Here is a 22,125-nt window from a genome sequence, read left to right on the forward strand (position 1 = left end):
TAATCTGTACGATTTTTCAGTTCTGTGGAAAGGAATTTAACTACGGAAACTGCACTGGAATCAACAAACACAAAGTAACTGTTATGTGCCGTAGCCAATGGGATTATGAATTGAAAAGAAAGGTCCTCACGGAATAGACCGTGTTCATGAACAGATTTATTTATTTCTAAGTTACATCGATTATTGACATTTGATCTCTAAGATTCAATAATTAGCCGACTTAATCTATGATAAATGAAGTAAGATCTATGAAAATGTCCGACTTGGTCTTGTTAAGGACTTTGAATAACGGAATAATGTCGTGCCCGTCGTATTTATGCTGCAATACAGTCTTAATGTAAATCAATAATTATCATGATTTGGCGAATTTTTGTAAGTTTTAATACGAATACGCACTCTTACAGTTGTTCTATGTAGATTTTAAAAATAAGAATATAATTCGTAATCAATTACAGCATAATCGCTTTAACTGTTAAAATTATTACTTTGTTAATTGGCGGATTCCTGCATACATAAAACGGTTTGACTATGAAAAATAAAATAACGATAAACTCGTTGTGAAAATGTACAACTGACTTGAGAGCAAGGCTTTCCACTGATGATTTTGAAGCACATCCAAAACAGAACAAAGTACATAAATATTTAAATGAAACTTCATAGGTTTTAGCGCCAGTTGAAAAAAATAGCCATAGGCCTAGAAAGGCTTAAGAATCTTAGGTCCATGTATTCGAAACTAGAATAATATCTTTGCTGTGTAAAAAAATGAAAATCGTGATATCAAAGTTTGAATTTTATTCATGATGACTTAAATTTGCTTCAATATAAATATAGACAGTTCCATCTCGACTTGCTTCGTTTTAGCGATGAATTCCGAATGACATACATACATGTATACAACTGAACAAATCGATGCACATTTTAATAAAGATTTCTTCTTTTTTACAGTTTGAAAAAATGACTTTAACTTTTTATCTTAGACAAAGAAATGAATACATACAAAGATTACAAGAAATCATGAATATTATAAAAGTACGAGGGCTTGAAGCATTTGCAAGGTACGAGTTCTACTTATGTCTGCAATTGAAATTGAAGAGGACACATAGGCCAAATTTCATGTTGCTTTGAAGAAATTGGATTTTGGCGGTTCAAACCGACAAAGCAAGAAAAAGATTAGATACTAACTCGAAATATATAATTTTTATTTCCTTTTAAATCAGACATATATTACAACGATATACAAATGTTTAGAAATCGGACAAAGACCACCAGCTTCGACCGTATTAGTATTTTATCCTTAAAAAGATATAATTACATTTTGTATATTTATAGTATTTCATAGTATTGATTCACGCGCGTTCCCTTGTTCCCGCTCTAGGCGAGTGTCGTCTGCAAAACTTCTATAAATGGACGATTTCTCCAGAAAATGCTCTTGTATCGATTTATTTCCCTCTGAAGTGCGTGTAATTACTGAAGTTCCGACTAAATTAATGGAATATTGTTTTAGTTGTGGAGTGATATACTAGCGCAGGATTCTGTAAAATGATCTCTCATAAAATTTTTATCATTATTTTCACCATTTGATTGTTTACTTTTAAACACATTTTAGAATATTCGTTTTTACAATCGATCCAACAACATCTCAGTGCTTTTTTGGATTTAAAAGGGGCATAAATATAACCGAGGGTTCAAGTTCAATATGAAACAAAGCATATTAACTTTCGCGTTCTTCGCAAGAGTTATGATCTGGAAAATTGCTGCCGAAAATGTTGTTGTAAGTAAAACAAATCATTTTTTCATTATAATACATGTATATTTGCTAACGGGCAAATTGATTGGCATTTTCGCTAGTAGATTCGTCAGCGGCGGATTACAAACGAAAATATATAATTTGATGCTACTGTTTGGTCTTTTGGTTATTGCTTTTTGCATGGAACATAGTTTTGTGTGGCATAATATCATGCAGATGTTTAAGTCATACTCTTGTAAAGGGTTATGATTGCAAGATTTCTGAAATACCACCGTTGGTTAAATATTTTCATGTTTCTCCTGGATCATTTATTCAGATACTTTTATTTTATGTATAGATCAATGTGTTAAAGTCAATACTAATGACCAATACAACTAATACGTCAACCAAAATCATAGATGCTCCAGTATTGCTTTCCTGTCGATGGTTATCTTTCTATAAGAACATATTTGACTTCGAAACACTCAATTGTCTTCAGATCATTACCAATCGTGTATCATAATTTTTTTCATGAATGCGAAATCATGTACACGTTTATGTAAAAATATACATGCATCTCAAGTTCTCGCCTTTCTTAAGGTGATTAAGGAATCAGTGTTTGCAGTTTCTCCTATTTAAAACCCTGCTATTATATTTCCAAAAACACAAATTGAGGATGCCGTTAATGATAAATCTTTATATTACAATTAGCAACCATTACGAAGCATGCGAATATTGCCTTATTCGTATTTCGATTTTTTGAGAGCAAGTAAAAGAAGTATATTAAACTAGAGATTAATAATGCTTGACCATTAATGTTCAAGACTTGCATTCGATAACATTTAAAAAAAGAATTTTTACATAATAATACAGATAAGTTAATAAGTTTATTTTCAATATTCCATTGGACCAAATGGTCCATGAGGATATACATACATAAATATCAATAGTAAATGCATATTGATTCCTTTTTTCAGACGATGGATGACGAAGAAAAGCCAATGTGTCGTTCCAATGCGCATGTCTGTACGTCACTGATGAGATACCCGGATGGAAGCGAGTTCGACGAAGGGCCGTATTGTCGGTGCCCCGGATGTAGTTCCAAGTGGCAAGCAGGCAGTGACCAGTCCCTATCATGGCCACATTACGAAAGAGGTTAAGTGCTTAATGGCGCTTGTTTTCCTTTCTAAGACTAGCAGTTTCCCCTGTTCAGTTACAATTATTTGAATGCATGCTTGATGTCGATCCATTCACTTAAATCTGTTCAATATATAATATATATGAAATGTGAATGAATTACAGCATTGTATTCTCTTATAATGTAACCTGGCTGAATCGGTTAATATATATAGAGAGAGAGATTATAAAATCAAAACCGTGAACGACCAGAATTATGATATCTTTCACCATTATGAATTGCTTTATAGGCATATTCTTCTATTTATTGATATACTGTATAATTATGGCATTGAATCGGTCAGAATCGGTTACTTAATTAATTAGTTCCTCATCTATTAAAACTGTGACAAATCCTCCATTTTGTAAAAAAAAATGACATCTTAGAAAAACTAAAAGTTGTGTTTTTATACAATACTTTTCTGCTGGAACTATCTAATTATAATACATGGTTACAATAATTTACATACACGTATGAACTCGCTCCTCTTTTTCCAATTTCATTTGTTTTATGTAACTTGAAAACCGATTTTATGAAATGAAAGTTATATTAAACAAGACACTCGGGTTTCAAAATGAAGGCTACGACGCCGTTTTAATTTTAAAGTATAATAAGGAGAAAGGTGATGTCACTTGGCTCAATATTTAAACAGTATGGCCTTCTTAATATATAGACCTTTTGACAGATTATATGACTAACGGTTGCAGCTGACAGGTTATATGGTTATATGACCCTATATAAACGATTGTAACAAATCCATAATGATATTGGCTAAATACTATAGTCGTTTTAACGAATTTATAGTAAATATTTCTCTATAATTCAAGCAAAATATAATTGTTAAAATAGCAGCTTCCGTTTTTTAATGATATCTATTGACATTACAAAACTTTCAGTATTATAAGAGGTATTTTTTCAAGACCAAAAAGCAATAGTGCATCACTTTAATCATATCCAACCATGTAAAATTCTATTATTTTTGTATTTCATCTTCAGCGGATAAAACCATTCAATATAAGTTTTGTACACCTATTCTTCCAAAACGAGAATGTGAACCCGGTGACCTTGCTATTACTATGGGAACAACTGCTGGTGAGTGGAGTCCTCACATTAGAGAGGCTCGCTGCGCATGCCCAGACAACCTGTATCAACTTCTAGGATGGTGGCGCCACCCGGCACAGAAACATCACAGTAACAGAACGGGCCAGTGGATATACGAATACTTCTGTGAAAAGGTGAGTTGATGGTTTAGAGAATTTATTTATTTACAGTCTTAATTGACAATTAGGTTATGTTGATTATCAGAAGGATAATGAAAAAGGTACCATATGCATTACTTTAATTGACATTTGCAACACTTACAGACGATGTGTGCCATCTATTAAATAAGCAATTTTCGGCCGCATGATGTTTGTTTTCTCATTGACTTCCGTTAAATCTATCCTACGTCCGATATTTGCCGGACAGATAAATAAATCCAATAGAAAAGTTTGCAAAATGGATCCGTGTGCTTACTACATTGGAACTGAAATTTCTGCTTTTCTGTCATTTCCATAACGAATGTCCCAAACTACGTTGCTGGACATTGTACCAAATATCGGCCGGGTGTTCACTTTTACTTTCTTTTTTCTAGCGTGTAGACACTATAACGGAACTGTCGAGAGCACTCATTAAAACATATCACCAGAATGAAGAAGAGCCACCGTTTAGTGGTGACACGGTGTCATGGTGACTGGGAATATATGACGCTTGTCATAGAATTTTGTTTTGAGAAATAGTTAGAAATACACATATTTAGCATAATTCTTAACAATCATACAACAATGTAAATGACAAAATGCGTTTTATTCCGATTCAATTCTTAGTTCAAACAAATATATTTTGTACTCCTTACAGCCCGAGTGTACTGCAGAGATGTCACCATGTGCAAAGATCTACGTTGATAGGGAGGCAGGCGAAGAGCTAATTCTGGGCTACAATTTCATGTGCGCATGCCCAAGCGGGTACAAATGCCCGGATCGAGATGTCGATGAATCGAACGAAGTGGAAAAGGACTTTAGAGGAACTTATATCCCACGTTATTGCAAAGTGACTCATAAATCGTTGAAACGAAACTAGTTGAATTACACTGCGATGAATAGAATCTTTATACTCATTGAATTGGAAGCAAAAATTGCGGATGAAAAAAAAAGAAAAAAAAAACAATATGCAGAGCAAGGTTTTGGCCTAACGGTGGCGTCGGATTGTCAAATGAACGTTATAGATTTGTAATGAATAGGTGTAAATATACATCGAGTGGCATATCACTGAAATGAAAATCAATATTGGCATCTCAAACATATGGGAGACAACTTTATTTGACTCTTATAAAATACTCATTGGGGTAACTTCCCCTGTACATAACTTTGCATCAACGACATTTTATATATGTTTTAACTCGCTGAGTAAGTTAATGTCATATTGTGACTTTATAACTGGTTAGTCTTAAGTCGTGTACTTATTATATTGCAAATGTCCACGTTATATTGTCTCTTGCACGGAAATGAAATGCATCTCCTTGTAAATAATATACTAGTAGATTTGAGAGTGTGTCTAAGAATCTTTAATTTTTAATAATAACCAATAGCGTTGAGATCGTATGTATGTTTGTTTAATGTGTATAAAGATATTAAGATTTTCTGAAATTGACAGAGAAATTGTTTGTATCCTAGTACAATCCTATTAAAATGCATAATTATAAAATATGAAAGCATGATGTTGGTAAAGTATATTCTGTTGGGGTACTTTTTATTTACATTTGTATTAAAATATTCAAGAGCGCAAAGTAACACAAACATTCGGTGTTAAAACATGTTAGAAATGACCAGAAGGGTCTACAATACTAAAGCGTATAGATTTTAAAACTTTTATACATGTAGTATATATCATCAATTATTATACCTTACACCATTTGCGTATTAGTTTTTAGTCAGTAGATTATTTTTGTTTTTGTTTCCATGCATGCACAATAAACATTTAAATATACACCAAATAAAGCTATTTTCCTACACAATCAGCGTTGTTTCTGTTAAATGTGGCAAAATTGTCTTTCCAACATATATTTGGCATTGTCAAGAATCCCTGACATTTTTAAACGATCAATGTGCTTGGGATATTTCCGAAACCGTAATAAATTTAGTAAACCAAATTAAGTGTGTGCTAGCTAGTGACTCGTGTTTTTTGTAATAGTAGGAGCTTATTCTTGAAATATAATTGTATTTATCTCAATATAGGAAAATAATGCTTCAATATCCTTAACACATGGTCGCCTCAAAATTATTAGGGAACAAAGTCTCATGACACTAGCTTCTAGAATACAACTCCGCCTTCAAAATTGATAAGTCGCTTAATTAGATCACTTAAGTCTTGTAAATAAATGTGTAATAAAATATGTTGATACACTGGTTCCTAACAAATATAGAATAGATAAAATGTTGCAAATGAAATACGTTGACCTTGTGTGTCAATCAATGTACGACAATTTGAACTATCCTTATGAATTCAGGTATCTGTCCTTTTTTGTCAAAGCCCTCACGATGACGTAGACAGTCCGCGCGTGAAGCCATTTAGAGAGTTAAGATGTTGATTAAAACACAGGAACTTGACATTTAATCAATAGATCACAAAATATGCGTGTATTAGTGATATAGCCCTTATCTCTATAGTGTTTTTTATATAGAGATAAGGGCTATATCACTAATACACGCATATTTTGTGATCTATTGATTAAATGTCAAGTTCCTGTGATTAAAAAGACTTATACAAAATATTACATACTTAACAGTAGGAAATGCATACAGTTCATTAAAGGTTAAAGCAATGACGACAAATGCTATGCCATATTGAACTGATTAAGTGTGTGCAATGAAACAATATTACACTATAAGGGGGTAGACCATTCTTGCAAGTGGGTAACCACCGTGCATATCCAGTAACGCTGGAATGTGCAATTAACGTAAAAGTAACGCCGAATCTGTGCAACGCTATCGCCAACGAATAACACAGTAAGTAAACGAACCAAAATATTTTATTCTAAATCAAATTTAAAGAAATGAATTGGCACATACGGCTGCTACGACATTATATTTTAACCAGCATTACAATTTTTGTTAGTAATATGTTTACTTTTTTTTAGATCATTCGTGAGAAAAACAACCTGATTACTGTTTTGAATGTGACTTTTGTGTTTCGTCAAATAAATATGTACATTTAAAACTTTTTTTTCATATTCTGTATACCTAAGACATTTGTCAAACTTCAAGTGTCGTATAACAATTCAAAAAGCTGAGCGACTTTTAATGAGATAACCTCCGTTGCTTCAGTGCTTCATTCACGTTGCTTCAGTGCTTCATTCACGAATTCGGCATTACCTCGTAAAAGTGGTTTCAATTACGTTTTATATGCTAAATTACGTATTATATGACACGAGTAGATTGGAAAATGTATCAGGTACACCGAATTTAAAAGATTATAAAGTAATATGTACGTTATTGTATTTAAAGATATCAACAAGACTAAAATCGCCATCAATACGCTAGTCAGGTCGTCATTTTCACGAATTATCTTGAAAAATAGTAACATTTTCAAGGAAATAATTTTGATGAGGTTTAAAGCATAATGTCTCAGCAACCGTATGTGCTAACTCATTTCTTCCAGTTTGGTGTACAATAAAAATATTGGTCCATTTTCTTATCGCGGTGCTCATTTCAGCCACTAAATTGCACAATTCTGCGTTACCTTTGCACAATTCCACCAGCGTTATTTGCACATTCCTGCGTTACTGGATGTACACGGAGCTACAGTTCTGGAAAAATTAGAATTTGTAGTACTAGCTCTGTCCCGGCTGCCTAGACTAACCTATTGTATTTTGTATTTGGCTTTCCCTAATGGGGTGAGGGTGGCGACTATGTCATAAGCGATTTTGTACATCATATCCAACGCGCATATCTGATATGGCCAGATTCTTTGTGATCAATTTAAGTTGGACTATCACAGGACCAAACTTCAGATGTACATTCTAGTTGTACACATAGTCAAACAAGGTTATTAAAAGCCATGGCCTTAACATGTTTTGAGTTTATCTTGAGTTGCCTTTTTGCTTGACATATTTAAGAGCTCGCCCCATAATAGATCATTTGATAGATCCACAGGAACTTGAAATTCAAAATAACCAATATTCATGATAATATAAAAAATACCCCATATATATTATAAATAAACTATATAGAGGCTATATTTTGGATATTATCGTTAATATTGATAGAATATCAAGTTCCTGTGATATAACCACGCCAAGCCTGAAGATATTTGACCTGAGGTAGTTCCATGAACAGAGAATAATTAGTTGGTATAGAATGTTTCCTCATTGTGTCGTAGATTACTTGACATAATTTTTATGTCCCATGTCCCAATCCAACTCCTCACTTTTTAGGGTATTGAAGTATTCTGAAGGTTGTCATCGATGAGGTATTTAGCCCTCATCTATGGCTTTCTTAAAGAGAAACTCAAGGATAGACAAGAGTTCAGATGCCAGTGTTTTAAGGATAAATGGCTTTATCTTATTAGGGCTATTCGCATTGAGAGTTTTAGGGTGACCAAATGCTTTTCCTTGCCATTTGCACTTAAAAAGATGTGGGCCATTCTTGGGCGTTGCTCATTGTTGACTTCAGGTGGTGACAGGTGATTTGCATCATACATGTCCTGGGGTTTCAATTTACAGTACTTACAACTAAACTTAGATTGGAGTTTTTGATTTAGTACATTTGCTTTCGATATTGTGTCGTAGTGAAGTTTGTTTTGAGACTTAAAGCAGCGCGCCCACAGATTCATGTCAATTTTTATGAAAATTTAAGGAATGCATTTAAAAGTAAAATAATGTGAGTTGAACAAATAAAGTAATTAACATATAGCAGTCGGCACTTACAATCCAAGTAAATAATAACCAGAAAGTGGTCGACATATGCAAAAACAATCCTTACTGCGTTAGTAACGCAGTAGAAATATGGTGATAAAATACCGCAAAATCAGCCGTAAACCGCACATAACATGTAAAATTTAACTTGGATCTTGAATGTTTTTACCTTTCTTTAAATGTGAGTACATTTTTCTCAATATTTTTTCTTGAAATATTTTGGCTCATCTAGAGGCGTGCAGCTTTAAGAGGTGGAAGTGAAGGTGAATCTTGTTTTGAATGCTTGAGGAGTGTTGTTTGGATGTGTATTGACAGGGTTATTAGTTAACATTTGTATTATATATAAGTGTTCGTCCTTAGTTATATGAATATATAACCGATTAAAATAAAACGTCTGCATATATTTTATTATGAACACATATATAAACAAAAAACATCAATAAAACTGATATACATACTAGCATTTCTTAACGATGAAAATATTGCCAATAACAAAACATAACAATGATAATTTACGACTCCACACCACATTTTGCTGGGTACCAGTCATTTATTGTTCGGAACCAATCACGAATTGCAGGTAACCAGTCACATATATTGCTTGAACCATTTACAATCTTCAAGGAATCAGTCACAGATTCAAAAATAACGAGAAACGTCTTGTTATACGTTTGTTTAGTGAAAAAAAATACGCAAAAAGTTGACGCAAGATCCATCCTGCAGTCTATAGTAAAATTTCAAACCCTTTGTTCGTAATATGCATTATTCCCTATCGTTATTTTATGACCCCATCCACTCCCTTATCGCGCTTGCAATCCTTTATTAAAACTACAGATGCTTCACTATACTGTTCGTACCAACCAGAATGTTTAACATTTCCTTCAGTCTATTTAATTATTTCTCAAACAAGAGATGAAGTTTCATGATTTTTTTTTACATTTAAATTTCCGAGATCTCACATACATTGTAATTTCATACACGGAGTCATGAATTTGAATACAATTATAATTATTTCTATTCAGATCCATAGCTCTAATGTCCCTAAATAAATTATCTGCCGGAAGTAATGAAAAAAATCACCGATTATTTTTGGCATTCTTTCTGTATTTAATTCTGTTAAGATATCTGGTTGTGATAAGTTCTTCCTGGCAATCAGTTATTGATATAAATAAATGAATACACGCTTTAACACAGATTGCACATTGAAACTGTTGTTAACTATCGTCTGTGTTGTTCATTTATATTTGTTGCTAACGTTTTGAATAAAAAAAGTACCTATTTTGGAAATCACAAAGTTTACCAAGAGCATTGTTATTGTTTTTCTTTGCTTCTTTACAACTTACAATTTAGTAAATAACCTCATCTGCTTCCTGTGCGTTAACCAGGGAATTAACAATGGACTCATTTGGTGTAATCAGGGATCTATTTCTTGGCGTTTTTGATTTGCGTCTTGAAGAATGTTGTGGTCTAGATGATTCTGGAGCTGGTGTGTTTTGTTGTTCGGTTCGCTGAGTGTAAAGTAGTTCGTCATTCATTGCTTCGTTTAAAATGCTTTGTAAAAAGTCATCTGTTTGAATTCTCGAGGCGGGATACGCGGATGAAGATGGCGTTTTAAAGCGCATGCTACTTTTAGACGGCGCCCGTGTCGGTGAACTGTCCTTTTCTACAATATTTTCAGGATCGGATAGATCAGCCTTATCCCATGGAAATCTAGTGTCTGTCTTACTTGAGGCTCTTAGGTAAGTAGGTTTAAAACTACCACCGCTAGATGTCACTGTTCCCATCGGTGACGTTGGTGTGTACTTCCGGTTTTTAGCGGAAGTCACGCCCAATTTAGAACCGTACAGTCCCATTGCCAACGTACGGTTATTATTGTCTATTTTATTTTGTAACAACAAACTTTCTTTTCCTAAATCTTTCATTATCACTTTTTGTGCCCTGTCATAGTAAGTCATGTCAACTCGATGTCTATTTCCGGTTCTTTGATTGTTCCGTAGAATTCCATCATCATATTCGGAACGCTTCACGTTTGACCCATACGCATCTTTGGATTTGTTCGACTTCCGGTTACTCATTTTGTTAAACTTCGCTGACGTATGCAGTTATGTTATTCATCTAAATCACACTGTTTGCAAATCCTACACCTGCAATATTTTCTTTCCGTTTAAAGTCGTTTACAACTTACTTCTAGGTACCTGGAATATACAAAAAAAAAACAAATTACATTTAAAGTCACGTAACGGGGTTCAAATTTGTAAACACCATCATTTTTGCAGAGGTGATTTGAAGATTTGCAGATTTATTCCCTAACAAAAAACAAAAACTACGTATGATGACAATCATAAAATACCATAATACATTTTATATCATTTTTGCTTTTGACATAAATGTTTGCTAGTGTAGACCATACGAAATATAATATCCATTTCGTTCATCGCATCAAGAAAAAAAATGTTTCATTGCTTAACCCTTAAAATTAAAAGACAATTTTCCTACACACCTTCTAGACATCAAAACGAATAATGTAAATATTAATCTATGGCACGTTATCCCGTTTTATTAATGCTTGGATAAACGCAGAAAATTACAAATTAGATTTTTACTTAACGAAAGTGCGCACGAAACACCCAGTTTTACATAAATAATGGAAAACACTAGATTTATTGGTCATAAATATTTACCACGTCCAATCATTTTATCAAAATAAATAAAACTATACAATGTATCAATATTTATACAAAGGTATGCATTAGCGATACCTTCTCCACCGGTATGTAACAATCCGTTTTTCTAAAAGCATCGAAAAGTTAAAAAGTTCAAGGTATTCAAATATTCATTGTTCTTTGATTATTCCGATCACGAACGTCAAATTCATATGTAACAGCAAATTGTTTTATTACTTACCAAATATAGAACTACCGTGTCGAAATTTTGCGATACTTTAACCCTGATACAGGAATGGTTTTGAAAATTAATTCAATCTTTTATTGCATTTATTTCCCTGATAAGAGCACATGAAAAGAACACTAGCTGTCGAACGTTTTATCTATTGGAAAATAAATTGAAAGATCGAGGGAGACTAACGGATTAACGCTGACAATGCGTTCGTTTAACATTAAAGAATCTGAATTGAAAGGGAATGATGAAATCAGAAAAACAGTTTAAGCAGGGTGAATTATGATTTTAATTTTGAATAATTTGTTAGAATGACGACATTGTCGCTATATACAGTAAAGAAAGAAAGCTAAACTAAGTCCTGATAAACAAGTGTAAAATTGTTTTGATTCTGTTTGTTGATAATAAAATCGCCGTATTAATTTTTCTTTTGCGGCAAAGGAGGAATGATTAATAAAGAGCGTTATCAAGGAAACATAAGAAAAGAACATTTGTCTGTTTAATAGCTAATAAACATTTATTTTCATCATCATCATGATCATTCTCGTAACGTTTTTCCCCAATTCCATTAACACATGATAATGGTGATGATGATAATGATTATGATGGTGATGATGATAATGATGATGATGTTGTAAAAAAAAGGAAAGGCCACGACGATAATAATGACGATGATGATGATCGATAATGACGAAAAAAATGGCGGTTATCATGATGACGACAACGTCAGAGAAAAAAAAAACACTTTAAAAGATGGTGTTGTTGTTTTTGTTGATGGTGATGATGATGATGATGACGTTGATGATAATGATGATGATGATGCTGATGATGATGATGATGCTGATGATGATGGTGGTGGTGGTGGTGATGATGATGATGATGCTGATGATGATGGTGGTGATGATGATGATGATAATGATGATGATCATGATGATGATGATGATGATGATGATAAATACTCTGGTGGCTTACGTTTTAATCACAGTGATGACAACGTGAATTTAAAAATAAAATAATTAAATCGGAACACAAACGTGATTACATATTATCAATATCTATAAGAATAAAATATTTTCGCTAATTGTGCTCATAATATCATAGTCTAAGAGATTTATTTACACAATGGTCTTCCATTAAAATCTGTAAAATCTTGACATAATATTATAAAAGTTCTGTTAATGAGTGAATCGGCGTTTTATAGCGCTTCTGTTTATTTTCTAGAGTGTCAAATTCTTTAGTCTACAAATTGACTCATTCTGTACAAATAAATGAACATTTAAAGATTCACCTGCATACAATACCTTATACCTGACAAATTATCCGAGGTTCAAACCACTTGTCATCTTATATTTATACTTTGTTTGTTAATACATATAAAATTTCGCTTCGCAAGAGATCGTTAAAAGTCATGTCAATATTTTATTTCAGTTTTAATCCCAAGTTGAAGTGAAACGCGCTAAAAATACAATGTCGGTAAGTTTTTATAGCTTACCGTTTTTAAGTGTTGGAGAGCGGTTTGACGGATTTATTAAGCGACTTATAAATGTTATATTGTTTATCTTCAACGGTCATTAACGGTTCAAATCTCTCTCCCGATTTAAGGTCAGGGTTTTAATAACTTTTCAAGTCCTTTATAATCGCTGCTAACTAAAAATTGGGTTAACTAAATTTTAAAAAGTTCTTAAAGAGCACTTCGGTGTTTGTTTTAATAGAATAACTATTGAGGGTAATTTTTGCCTACTTCACCGTATAAAGAGCGAAATTTGATTCAAATTACCCAGTAAGTGTTTAAAAGCTCCACTTGCTTGCGGTATTGATTAGTCTTTTGTAATTCTATCGGAATGAATTGTCTCATTCAACATGCAAATTGAATGCGAAATGTAATTAGGTTTACCAAATAAATATGATGTGACAAAAATGCTTTCGTCATAATGGCAGCATTATTTAAATTATAGAGATATACAACTTAGCCTAAAGACGGTTGTTTAAAGCATACTTCCATACGGCAAAAGACCGCACTTCATCCCATTTGTGGAAAACTTGACGGATCAATCGGTTCTTTATTCAGTACGAAAGTTAATGTCGATTTATCTATTACTTTAACACTTGCCACTCTAAACACAATGTATCTTAAACGGACTTGTCCATCTTTCAATCTTTACATGACCATTCATCACTTAGGGGAAATTTCAAATTATGTACTGACTGTATAGCACACAGTGTCGACAGTGGTCAGACCGTACGGGAGTGCCGAACTTGGTCTTCACTGGTCGTATGTATAGATTGCAGTTGCCGACAAAGGTTAATAAAATGTAACTAAAAGTAACAGTTTTATAACCAAAACGTCAGGGTGACCAAAAAATTATTTTTTTCTCTCGAACTTATATGACCACAGGGTTCGAAAACTTATAAAAAATAAAAGTTCCTAATTTCATAATTATGACCTTTATTCCTTCCTAATTTGACTATTTTATATACATTTATAAACAAAATATCCGCATGATTACGGCTAACAGAATCTTGAAAATCCCCCTAAAGGTCGTCAGCATTTTGACTGAACAACGTCATTGACTCACAGGTAGACCACATTTTTGAATTTTTATTCTATATGAGCCGTGTCATGACAAAACCAACATAGTGCGTTTGCGACCAGCATGGATCCAGACCAGCCTGCGCATCCGCGCAGTCTGATCAGGATCCATGCTGTTCGCTTACCAACTCTATTACAAGTAGAAAAACTGAAAGCGAACAGCATGGATCCTGATCAGACTGCGCGGATGCGCAGGCTGGTCTGTATCCATGCTGGTCGCAAACCCATAATGTTGGTTTTGTCATGACGCGGCTCATATGTACATGAATTATTCATTAGTATCGTTTATTAGCGTGAGATGTTCACGATTAATGTTGTTACAAAAATTCTAAATAAAGTAATCATAAGTACATTGAACGTGATCAGAAGCAATTTATTTATTTATTCATTTTTTTGCGGGTTGAAAGGGGTGGAAGGTGGGGCGGGAAGTTTTGCTCGAGTGATAACATTTTGTTTAATGTTACAAGATCGGGAATGTCTGAAAAAACAAACAACACACACATCTTGGTCTATAGACGGTTTTCCATACGGCCAAAGACCGCACTTCATCCCTTTTGTGGAAAACTTGACGGATCGATCGTTTCTTTTATTCAGTACGAAAGTTAATGTCGATTTATCTATTACTTTAACACTTGCCACTCTAAACACAATGTATCTTAAACGGACTTGTCCATCTTTCAATCTTTACATGACCATTCATCACTTAGGGGAAATTTCAAATTATGTACTGACTGTATAGCACACAGTGTCGACAGTGGTCAGACCGTACGGGGGTGCCGAACTTGGTCTTCACTGGTCGTATGTATAGATTGCAGTTGCCGACAAAGGTTAATAAAATGTAACTAAAAGTAACAGTTCGTCAGGGTGACCAAAAATTCTTTTTTTTCTCTCGAACTTATATGACAGGGTTCGAAAACTTATAAAAAATAAAAGTTCCTAATTTCATAATTATGACCTTTATTCCTTCCTAATTTGACTATTTTATATACATTTATAAACAAAATATCCGCATGATTACGGCGAACAGAATCTTGAAAATCCCCCTAAAGGTCGTCAGCATTTTGACTGAACAACGTCATTGACTCACAGGTAGACCACATTTTTGAAGTTTTATTCTATATGTACATGAATTATTCATGAGTATCGTTTATTAGCGTGAGACGTTCACGATTAATGTTGTTACAAAAATTCTAATTAAAGAAGTAAACATAAGTACATTGAATATGATCAGAAGCAATTTATTTATTTATTCATTTTTTTGCGGGTTGAAAGGAGTGGAAGGTGGGGCGGGGTGTTTAGCTCGAGTGATAACATAATTACAAGATCTGTCTATAATAAGAGCATAATGGCTGTAATAACGGCCCTGTACTAATGGATTTCTCATGTTAAGGGGATGGCTGGTGATTATTTTGTTGTGTTCAAAAGATAACCTTAATGCACTGCGTGGAAGTCTCGGGAATTTCCGGTTGTAACAGGGGAAAGAATACTCTGGGGTCCCATCCGTACTCTTTTTCTGGTAGAACTGGACTAGATTCCCGACCAACAACACGCTAGTTACATTAAATAATTCATCCTCCCTTGCCGACAGTCGAGCAAACAGTTGTGAAGGACAAAGTAATTCAGTGTAACCCGACTACAAAATGCAGGAAATATACTCCTGAATAATCAGCATTTAACTAAATTTAAAAGTAAATCACTTAAAGTAGGCATATTTATATCATTACATTTGTGTTCAGGATTTTTTTCTTACTTCTGGTCATGCCGTTATGTTTGCCGCCTTTCTTTATTTATATTTTGTATTTTTGATGAATACATTTGTATAAAATTAACCCAAAATATAATTTGTCATTATTATAGAAGATGTCGTGAAAATCGTGTTGTTGTTATTTTCTCAATTTTAGATTTTTTTGTTGTTGTTACATAATATTTAACTTGGATAGAATTAGCTTTTTAACTAGATATTCCGCGTGTCATGGTTGACAGAATGGAAAGTCGCGGTGATGGTTACAATTTCATCAAATCGGAGTTGAAAAATCTTATTGGGCCTAAAAAAACTGTACAGATATCATGGGAAAAATGATATGAGACCTTAACTTATATTTCAAATTTATGACTTAAGACATTGTCAATGGGATGGGGGAAGTCATAAAATTAAAATCGAAAATAAAATATAACCCTAATGTTGAAAGATGTATTCTTTAAACAGATAAATAAAAAATATTTTCATACATTTAAAAGTGGATAATAAAGATATATAAAAATTACATTAAAATAAAACCTACGTCAAAATCATGATGAAATTTAATATTAGCTGCCTTTGATAAAATATAAAGAACGTTTGAATCATAATGAAATAGTCACTATATTTTAAAAGTGCGTTAAAGTCATTATGAAATTTTAACTACCTTTTCTAGAGTACGTCCAGTTATTTCCTTTTATTCAATGAATCCGCTGAACTTGTATTATACTTAAATGACGTATGACATTTCGAGGGGAATTTTCTTCTTACAATCTTGTCACATTATTAAATAAATGATAAAACCGCCTTTTACGTATTTACACAAGTAGCACCTCTTACATTACTAATAGACGAGGGTCCAAACACACAAGTGACTTCAAATCTATCTCGCCGTCCCAACAACACGCATATTTCTAAATAAGTAAACAATGCCAAATATTATATGAAACGTTTTAAACATTCAATTTAGATTTCATTAAATTCCACTTGTAGAATCTCTACGTGTAAGTCTACTAACCTCTTAAGACGTATTAGTGACCTAAACTTCAATCTTAAGTCTTAAAACTATCCCTCTGGGTTAACAGATCTTAAAAGTTAAACCGACATGCCGCTCTCACGTGCAATCAGGTTATAGAAGCCCCTTGATTGTCATAGCAACATGTTGGTGTCAATAACGCGCGGGCCCAAGTTCTCTTAAAACTGTTAAAAATATCTATTATTCATTATTAAGAAATCTCCAAACTTTAAAATAACTGTTAATAAAGCTGATTTTGGGATTAAATGATTATTTTTAGCTTCCTAAATAGTGATTTTCTATCAAACTTTGTGATTGTAAAATTCAATGGTTTTGTCATATTATTCCTGGCAGTTTAACCTGTAATAAAAGCTTTAATTGGAAACTTTGGTATTTAATAAAAATATATGTTAAAAGAAATGAGATTTCATTTTGTATTTATACGGTCATTTTTTCACATAAAAGATGGATTAAGTATAAAATTACTATCAGAATAATTTTGTAGGGGAGTTCTTTCTTTTTTTTTCTTTTTTTTTCGCATCTTACATTAGGTAGAAATAAGTTAAGAAAAACAATAAATTAATTTGACAAAGTGTTCCATGTCATCCTTATATATGTAAGACCTTAAACTCCAACCAGCCATGAAAAAATTGAATTGAAATTGAAAAATATTTTTTTTTATCAAGGTGCAAAATTAAAATTCGTGCACTGCTATAACCAAAACCGAAAATCTCAAATTTCGTATTTAATAGTTTTTTTAAATTGTTGAAATAACAAGCAACTTACGATTTTTACCAAATAAACTTGAAAATGTAAATTTGCTTTTTACAAGTACTGTGTATTGAATTATATAAAAAACAAAATAATTGATTTGGAGTGGCCAATTTGTAAAAAACGTCATATATCTTCATACAAAAATGTAAAACCATTAAAGTTTAATATATACAAAATGTTTAATCAAGTAGACAGACATTCAAACAAAGGTCCGATGTATTGTACATACAGTTATAGACAAAACTATTAAGATTATATAAGCAAATAAAAGCTTTTTTGCTGACATGAACGATTGTTTAGTAGCTTTTCTTGTAATTTTCACGAAAATAGAAAATTACGCAGCACTTTTGGGACGCCATATTAATTCTTTTTTATTTGAACACTGGAATTGTCATTTAGTTAAAATCTATTTCTTTGTGACAGACAGAAAAAAATATTAATCAAATATTAATAGTGACATAGGATCGCGGTTTATATGTCTGCACACTAACTGAGGGTGTATGGGATAGAGAGCCATTCCGTTCAAAGCGATCTATTATATTTATATTATGGGGACTCCAATGAGGTATTTTGACGTCACGGGACTGGAAATAATTTCTTGAGACTAATGTTCCATTTGGTGCAAGTGTGGACCAGTAGCTTGTATGCAAAGTTCCAGATCATTGGCTCACTACATCCCTTCAGAATAATCATTCTCATTGGGAAAAATGATCCATAATTGAAAAGCGTTCAACGCTTTTTACTTAAACCGGGCTAAAGATAGCACAAAAAACATTTTTAAGTAGCTTAAAGATCCTGTAACACAATTTTTTATAGTTTTATATTATAAATATGATGCTCCAATTAAGATTTATCAATTTTGTAAGTTCCAAAAAGCATTATTTATAAAGATATTGCCGAATGTATCATTTCATGTAAATAAAGGGAGGTAATTAAAATTATTTTCTTTAAAGTCTAAGTCAAATTTTTCAATAAGAAATGAAACCATATATTTAAATGATTACATATAAAATATTTGCAGTACATATTTAACATATTCTTCGATGTTTGAAAATTGTTTTAAAAGCATAATTATATACTATACACACACACATATATATAATTTCACTTAAATGTGGTATACAACCTAAATTACAAAATACAGGATATTTAATTATCTTTAAATACCTTTCTCTTTTAAGTACACCGGCTTATCACTTTAAGAAATTCAAATTTTATGTTTTTAGTCTTTTGAAACTCAGTGGAGTTCCTTTATTTTTATATGGTATTTATACAAGAAAGGTGCTCCGGGACCAAGAGACTGTGTACTTGTACATAATCAACGAGTTATAATTTAGGAAGTATCTACCCACAAATCTGCCTTTTATCGTAACCACGAATCTGTCTTTTATTATAACATGTAGGCATAGCATTTTGTGAATATGAACAGAACAGAACAGAACAGATACTTTATTAAGATTTGTACATTGTATATGATTTTTAAGAAGAACAAAATCATCGAAAACCAAAGACAAGCGTTATAAACTAAACGCTTGTCATAACAAATGATAATCTTTTTGTAAAATTCAATAACAGTTTTAACTTATGCATAATGCATGTATAATAGCCCCAAGTGTGCCTAATCTTTAAGTAGATTGATCTGTTTAAGGCTTTGATATTATATGCGGTCAATTGGTGTAAATGAAATTCCATTGTGTGACCTGGTAGACTGAGAAAAAGCAAATTTGTATCCATAATACACGGTGTAAATTTGTTATAAAGTTGATATTTGGATGTCAGTCTGTCTGTCTGTCCGTCCGGCCACGGTAATGTGACCTGTTAATACAGTCATAAAGAAAATTTAATTAAATATATCTATTCTTAACGGGATGAGCTCTAAAGATAGGTAGATCTAACATGCATTATAATCAATTAGGGGTAAAATGAAATGTACATGTTTCTCTTAAGCTTTCTTTTCCGAAAAAAAAAGACGAGTTCTTGAGTACAATATTAACTTTACAAAATTTACTTAATTAATAAAAAATGTCGTCAAATAATAAAGATGATAAGTTTACAACTTGTTGAACACTTCCATTAATCCTTTTATTTAAATTTAATATTTTTAATTAATAACCTCTTAGAATAAAAGTCTTAGAATAAAATGTGATATTTATCTTCTTCTTAGATATACTTAAACATGTTATATTACTTATTTATTGCATTTATAAAGTAAAAATTCAGCACATATACTGGATAACTTTTCACGGACAGACGGACGGACATACAAAACTGACATAACGAAAGCACGCTTAAATAAGAAAATAATGAATGTAAGAAATATTATTGTATCGATATATATTATCATGTTCCAAAAAACAGTCAAAATTTTGGCAAAACAAATTAAAAATAAACGTTATAATATGACTTACTCATATATTCCGTCGTAACGTTTCCAAAGTCGCCGAGTTCCATTCACAAAAAAATCGACCACGCTATTCGGTGTATGTCATCTTTTTTATATTATTTACCACAGACCTGTATTGTTATAAACCAGTGTCAAGTGTTCCGTTCAAAGAACTCATCAAATCTATATAATTTAATAACAGGATAGTGTAATTTTCAAAATTCCCCATGGACCAATCAAAAGTCATTATATGGAACGATAAAAACGTCATGTTTACGAGATGGCGCTCTTCAAGTGTATATATATCACGCGATGCTTTCAGACTTAATTGATTTTCATATGACATACCATGCTTATATTTTTTCAATAGGAATAAAGCATTCAGGAACTCATACAATTTATCATAAAAGATATTGTACAACTATATAATTCGCACGTGACTTAATTATCTCTTTTCTCAAATTAATGAGTATGATTTCCTTAATAACATCATGTATATTCACAATAATAATAATAATAATAATAATTATAATAATAATAATAATCACAATAATAATAATATCGTTATTTAAAGAAGGTAATACATGAAGATATACCCTCGTAGAAAACAAATAACATATCTTAATTTTAAAGTGGCCTTCTAAAAAATAATATACATACATGTTGGTAGCCCGTGCAGAATTATGTATGGTTTGTTTTAGAGTCATTTCTTGGCGTTTTTCATGGATATACCATGGGACGATTTATTCTGACCCCGAAATGGCCATATAACGAGTTTGTCGGGAGGAGACTTCAAACCAGCTGTATGAAAAAAGAAAATCAAAGTCCCTGGCGTTAAGGGGCACGTAAATGTTAATCAGTGACCTTGAAATCTCGACCATGGTGACTCCTATTTACCAGAACTTTATCAGCTTCATTTTTTATACAGCAGCAAAAGTTTCTCGCACAACTAATGACACACATATGGTGGTGGTGGTGGTGTTGGTAGTTTTCACTCCAAATCACGCCACTAAGCCACATTGAATTTTCCATAGCACAGTTCAGCCACCGCATCGTTACTGGGTAGGCTGTCAAGCAGTTAACAAGTACTAGTTGCTTTCACTTTCACAAGGAACTTAAACTTCTGCAGAGGTACAGTGCGAATGACCGTAGAAAAAAAATCAGGATCAATCACAACGAAAGTGACTTGCGCCATCCGGGAATCGAACCCGGATCACGCGTTTCACAGCTATTGAGCTAACCGGACGAAACACATTTCATCTTTCACTGTACTGAGAGGAGTGTGTTAGAAATACAGCCTTTAACACATCATCATCACGGGGAAAAACATGTGCCGCTCTAAAATTTAACTCGAACATCTTAAGTCCGTTTACCAAACAGTGAGTTATACAACTGCGATATCCGGAAGTGTTTGTGTATAAATGATAACAATGCAATATTTTATATTTATATTAAAATGAAAATCGTCTAAAAGGAAACCTTTGATAAAAACTGATAATGCCGAAAGAGGCAGACAGACAGTATTTTGAAAGCATGATTCGAGCCGGCAACCTCTTGATTGACTTAGATGTAAAAGTAGCATTATACAGACACGCATAATTTGCATGCATTACCTCTAAACCAATCATAAGCAATATAATAAAGCCCTTTGAAGATGGCATACCGATGTTATGAAAATTTTAATATTGACGACAGCTGTTTATTGAAACACTCGAAATGAAAGATAAAGCTAATGTTGTCTTTCATAACATGACATTTCTCTCGTTTTAACATGTTAATACCCCGGGTTTGATTTGAGGACTAAGATAATCTAAGCCCTTCAACACAAATGCCAGATGATAATATGGTTAATTTATTGTATGCAATATCATTGTAGG

The 22,125-nt window shown here is 32.7% G+C and overlaps 2 protein-coding genes across 5 annotated transcripts; one reads left to right on the forward strand and one right to left on the reverse strand.

The window, feature by feature from the left end:
• Positions 1–1,405: 1,405 nt before the first annotated feature.
• LOC132729812 (uncharacterized) lies at positions 1,406–5,955 on the forward strand. The gene is made up of 4 exons (XM_060715638.1): positions 1,406–1,771; positions 2,704–2,881; positions 3,900–4,138; positions 4,800–5,955. Exons 1-4 carry the CDS (start codon positions 1,697–1,699, stop codon positions 5,019–5,021), a joined length of 714 nt encoding a protein of 237 aa, XP_060571621.1. The 5' UTR covers positions 1,406–1,696; the 3' UTR covers positions 5,022–5,955.
• Positions 5,956–9,239: 3,284 nt separating this feature from the next.
• On the reverse strand, positions 9,240–20,458 carry LOC132729810 (uncharacterized). Of its 4 annotated transcripts, none has more exons than XM_060715634.1 (2): positions 20,274–20,458; positions 9,240–11,048 (listed from the first exon to the last, which is right to left on the reverse strand). In XM_060715634.1, the coding sequence occupies exon 2, from the start codon at positions 10,926–10,928 to the stop codon at positions 10,200–10,202; it is 729 nt and encodes a 242-aa protein (XP_060571617.1). In that variant the 5' UTR covers positions 10,929–11,048; positions 20,274–20,458; the 3' UTR covers positions 9,240–10,199. The 4 variants fall into 4 exon arrangements, with proteins under 4 accessions (XP_060571617.1, XP_060571618.1, XP_060571619.1 ...); XM_060715635.1 differs by lacking the exon at positions 20,274–20,458 and adding an exon at positions 16,744–17,085; XM_060715636.1 differs by lacking the exon at positions 20,274–20,458 and adding an exon at positions 11,758–11,848.
• Positions 20,459–22,125: the final 1,667 nt, after the last annotated feature.

The sequence above is a fragment of the Ruditapes philippinarum genome, unplaced genomic scaffold (assembly GCF_026571515.1).
Source record: "Ruditapes philippinarum isolate M1 unplaced genomic scaffold, ASM2657151v2 ctg26_1_1_1_1, whole genome shotgun sequence".
NCBI classification, from domain to species: Eukaryota; Metazoa; Mollusca; class Bivalvia; order Venerida; family Veneridae; genus Ruditapes; species Ruditapes philippinarum.